At 37.1% G+C, this 3,100-nt stretch overlaps 1 protein-coding gene across 1 annotated transcript; it reads right to left on the bottom strand.

The window, feature by feature from the left end:
- Positions 1-547: 547 nt before the first annotated feature.
- Positions 548-1,093, bottom strand: LOC110025810 (basic blue protein-like). The gene is made up of 2 exons (XM_020726469.1): positions 952-1,093; positions 548-845 (listed from the first exon to the last, which is right to left on the bottom strand). The coding sequence occupies exons 1-2, from the start codon at positions 1,091-1,093 to the stop codon at positions 643-645; spliced, it is 345 nt and encodes a 114-aa protein (XP_020582128.1). The 3' UTR covers positions 548-642.
- Positions 1,094-3,100: the final 2,007 nt, after the last annotated feature.

Below are 3,100 nucleotides of genomic sequence, written 5' to 3'. Positions count from 1 at the left end.
TCGGGTTGGGTTTGGGTTGAACCCAAATCCTAAACATGACCCAAATAAGCATGAATGCTCTGGTCATGTTCGGGTTGGTGGGTCTAGCTCATGTTTAGATCTTATTATTCGAGTCAGGTTTGGTTTTACTCTATTTAGGATTCAAGTCAAATCATTTTTTGGTCGGGCCCAAATTCGACCCGCTGACCCAAATTAATACCCCTAGTCATATACACCAAAAAAATAGGAAATTACCTCATATAGAAAAAAAAGAACTGAGATGATAACATAAAAGAAGTAGTTTTCTTAAAATAGATTAAGCCAAAAATACAATAAGTTAATGTTTGATGAAAGGATAATCATGCATAACAAATTCAAAACTCCCCTATAAAAAATCAGCTATTAGCTAAAAATGGATTGCATTTCCCATTCCCAAATGCAGAACATAACACCTATTAAAACACCTTCAATATCAAAACTTTATTTCAAAAATTTTATTCCACTCATGAAAATAACATTGATCCTTCGCAAATCAAACATAATAATCACCATGTTGCACACACCCATACATAACATTAACCAAGCTAAAAAAACATACAAGATTTATTATAACTAATCAAACTGCCTAAGGATTACTCAGTAACATCCATCAACCTACAAATCTCAATTAGCATAGATCTTCATCTTCAATCCACCGCCGCAATGGTTATATTTGCTGCAGATGAAGTAGTTGTAGCCTCTTTTGAGTTTGATAGGATCTCTCCCAGTGTCGTAGATCTTGGAACCACTTGCCACATTGCAATTTTCGAAGTCTTGTCGTCTTTTCAGCACAACCACATTGTGCTCAGCGGTATTGTATTTGAATTCTATTAGTTAACCAATATCATGCAATTTTAAGCTACCGATGGTGCAAATCTTAACAAAAAAAAAAAAAAAAAAAAAAAACTAAAAATTGAAAAGTTTAGAACTCACCAAGAATATCTCCAGCATTAAACGTCTTGCCTTTGGCCCAATTTGTGATAACATTTAAGTCCCATCCATTGTCGTCACCAACAGTATATTTGCGGTGGCCGACACTGAGATTAATGTTGCTAAAGATTAATGCAAACACCATCACTATACTAATAAATATAGCTCGCCTTAGGGCCATGTGTGGAGATTTGCACGACACCGGGTATTTGGGTGAGGATTTGAGAAGAAATGAGAGATTGATAAAAAAAGAATAGCTTATGAAGTCCTTAAATAGGTAGGATAAGCAGACGTATTCTCAAGTCAAAGTTCAAAGAAATTGGATATTACAGATACGGCAAAAAAAGGCGATGCTTTTAAAATCTAATAATGCTGAATGCGAGTCAGATCTCTCACCTTCAAACAAGAAATAGCTGTGTGTGTTTCGGTAGAGTGCAAATGGAAATTTTATGCGGCGTTGTAAGGAAAAGCCAAACAATACGTTTTTTTGGTGAGCTAGTAATTAACGCCTTAATTTTGGAGTGTTCTTCGTTAGCTTAATTAATTTCACTATAGAATTGTTAGGCCACGCCGGCAGAGAGAGCTTTTAGCAAAATGTCATCACCTCAATCATTATTTTTGTAATGACGTTCCATTTAAGGTATTTGTTCCCTTCGGCTTCATAATTTCAGCAACTACCCATTAGTGGCCACTGCTCGCCCATTAGCGGGAAGGGAGCGTTGCTCAAATTTGAAGCACTCTTTGCTATTATATATATATATATATATCACAACCAATGTTTATTTACATAATTAACACCTAACTTTTTATACACACGCGCACACACACATGATACATAAAAAATGTTCCAATTTGAATCTCTTAGCATGACTACCCAAAGCCAGGACGACCCGAAGCCAGGACAATCTGAAGCCAGGCCGACTCGAGTCCAAGACTACTTGAAGCCTGGATGACCTGATGCCTTGACGACCCTAGCTTGGATTACCCAAAGCCTGAACAGCTCAAAGTCAAGAAGACACGAAGCCTGGACGACAAAATATTGTCAAGCTGAAGGCTTACACATGTAAAATACCTGAATTAACTTGTACACTCATTAAAGCCAGGCTAGAAATGTTACATTTTCATACTATAACCCATCCTCTATAAATAGAAGATCATTTCATGTAAGAGTGATTTTTTTTTTTTTTTTTTAATTTTGTTGTCTACATTCCCCCACGTATAAAAAATAATTTTTTATATAAAACTGAAAAGATCTTTTTCTTAGGAGGGGCAAGCCACTCCTCTCTCCCTCCCCCTCTCTCTTTTTTCTAATGCTCTTTCTTTTATGATGTGATTCGCGGGCAAATCTAGATTCAACAATTTAAAAGATGCAATGAGCGTACTTCATGCGACAAATAAGAAGAGTAGTAGCATAAGGAGAAGAATTGAGAATTATGTTGGACTAGGACAAGTCCCAATCGACATAGTCTGGATGGCTAGCGGCATGGACTACCCTCGGTCAGAACTACCAATAGTCTGGAAGACCTGCAGTTTAGAAGACTAGCAACCGAGACGACTACCAACTTGAGCGACCAGTAGTCTAAACGACCTGCAACAATAAAAATGCAATTTCATTCATCCTTTTATATTTCATTCATGCAAAAGATAAGTACAAGTTTTCTATTTATGTGCACAATCCAAGGTCTTACCGCACTCGGGGAATCTAGAAAGTTTTTTACAATAGTTGGTCAAAATCCAACAAAAACTCGGGGAACTCGAGGAGTTCATGTACTATAGATTTTTTTTTTTCAACTTATGCTACAGGTTTCTCACCGTTTTTGCGGCGGCTTCAAACTTATTTGTAGATAACACCGACGGCTAGCCAATGAACATTTTTACTGACGCCTAACTACACATAACCGACAGCTAATGTGTGTCACACAAAAATAACGAACGCAACACTTTTTCGAGAGTTAATCCATCGATTATAAAAAAAATAATGTTTAATCGATGGTTTTACCTGCGTCAAACAACCGACATGTGTGACACTTTTTCGATAGTTAATTGTTGGTTATAAAAGACGAAGCATAACCGACTGTTTTGTCTGCTTAAAAAAACCGACGCGTGCAACATTTCTGGCGTGTATGCCGTCACTGTTATCGGTGGAGGAACC

This window comes from Phalaenopsis equestris, unplaced genomic scaffold (genome assembly GCF_001263595.1).
Source record: "Phalaenopsis equestris unplaced genomic scaffold, ASM126359v1 Scaffold000333, whole genome shotgun sequence".
NCBI classification, from domain to species: Eukaryota; Viridiplantae; Streptophyta; class Magnoliopsida; order Asparagales; family Orchidaceae; genus Phalaenopsis; species Phalaenopsis equestris.
The sequence above is the reverse complement of the archived record's forward strand: the minus strand, read 5'-3'. Positions and strand labels throughout refer to the sequence as shown.

Bases quoted from the DNA above. Each gene is read 5' to 3' on its own strand.
- LOC110025810 (XM_020726469.1), bottom strand. From the start codon at position 1,093: ATGGTGTTTGCATTAATCTTTAGCAACATTAATCTCAGTGTCGGCCAC. The intron at 846-951 runs GTGAGTTCTAAA...GTTAACTAATAG, and splicing joins TAATGCTGGAGATATTCTTG to AATTCAAATACAATACCGCT.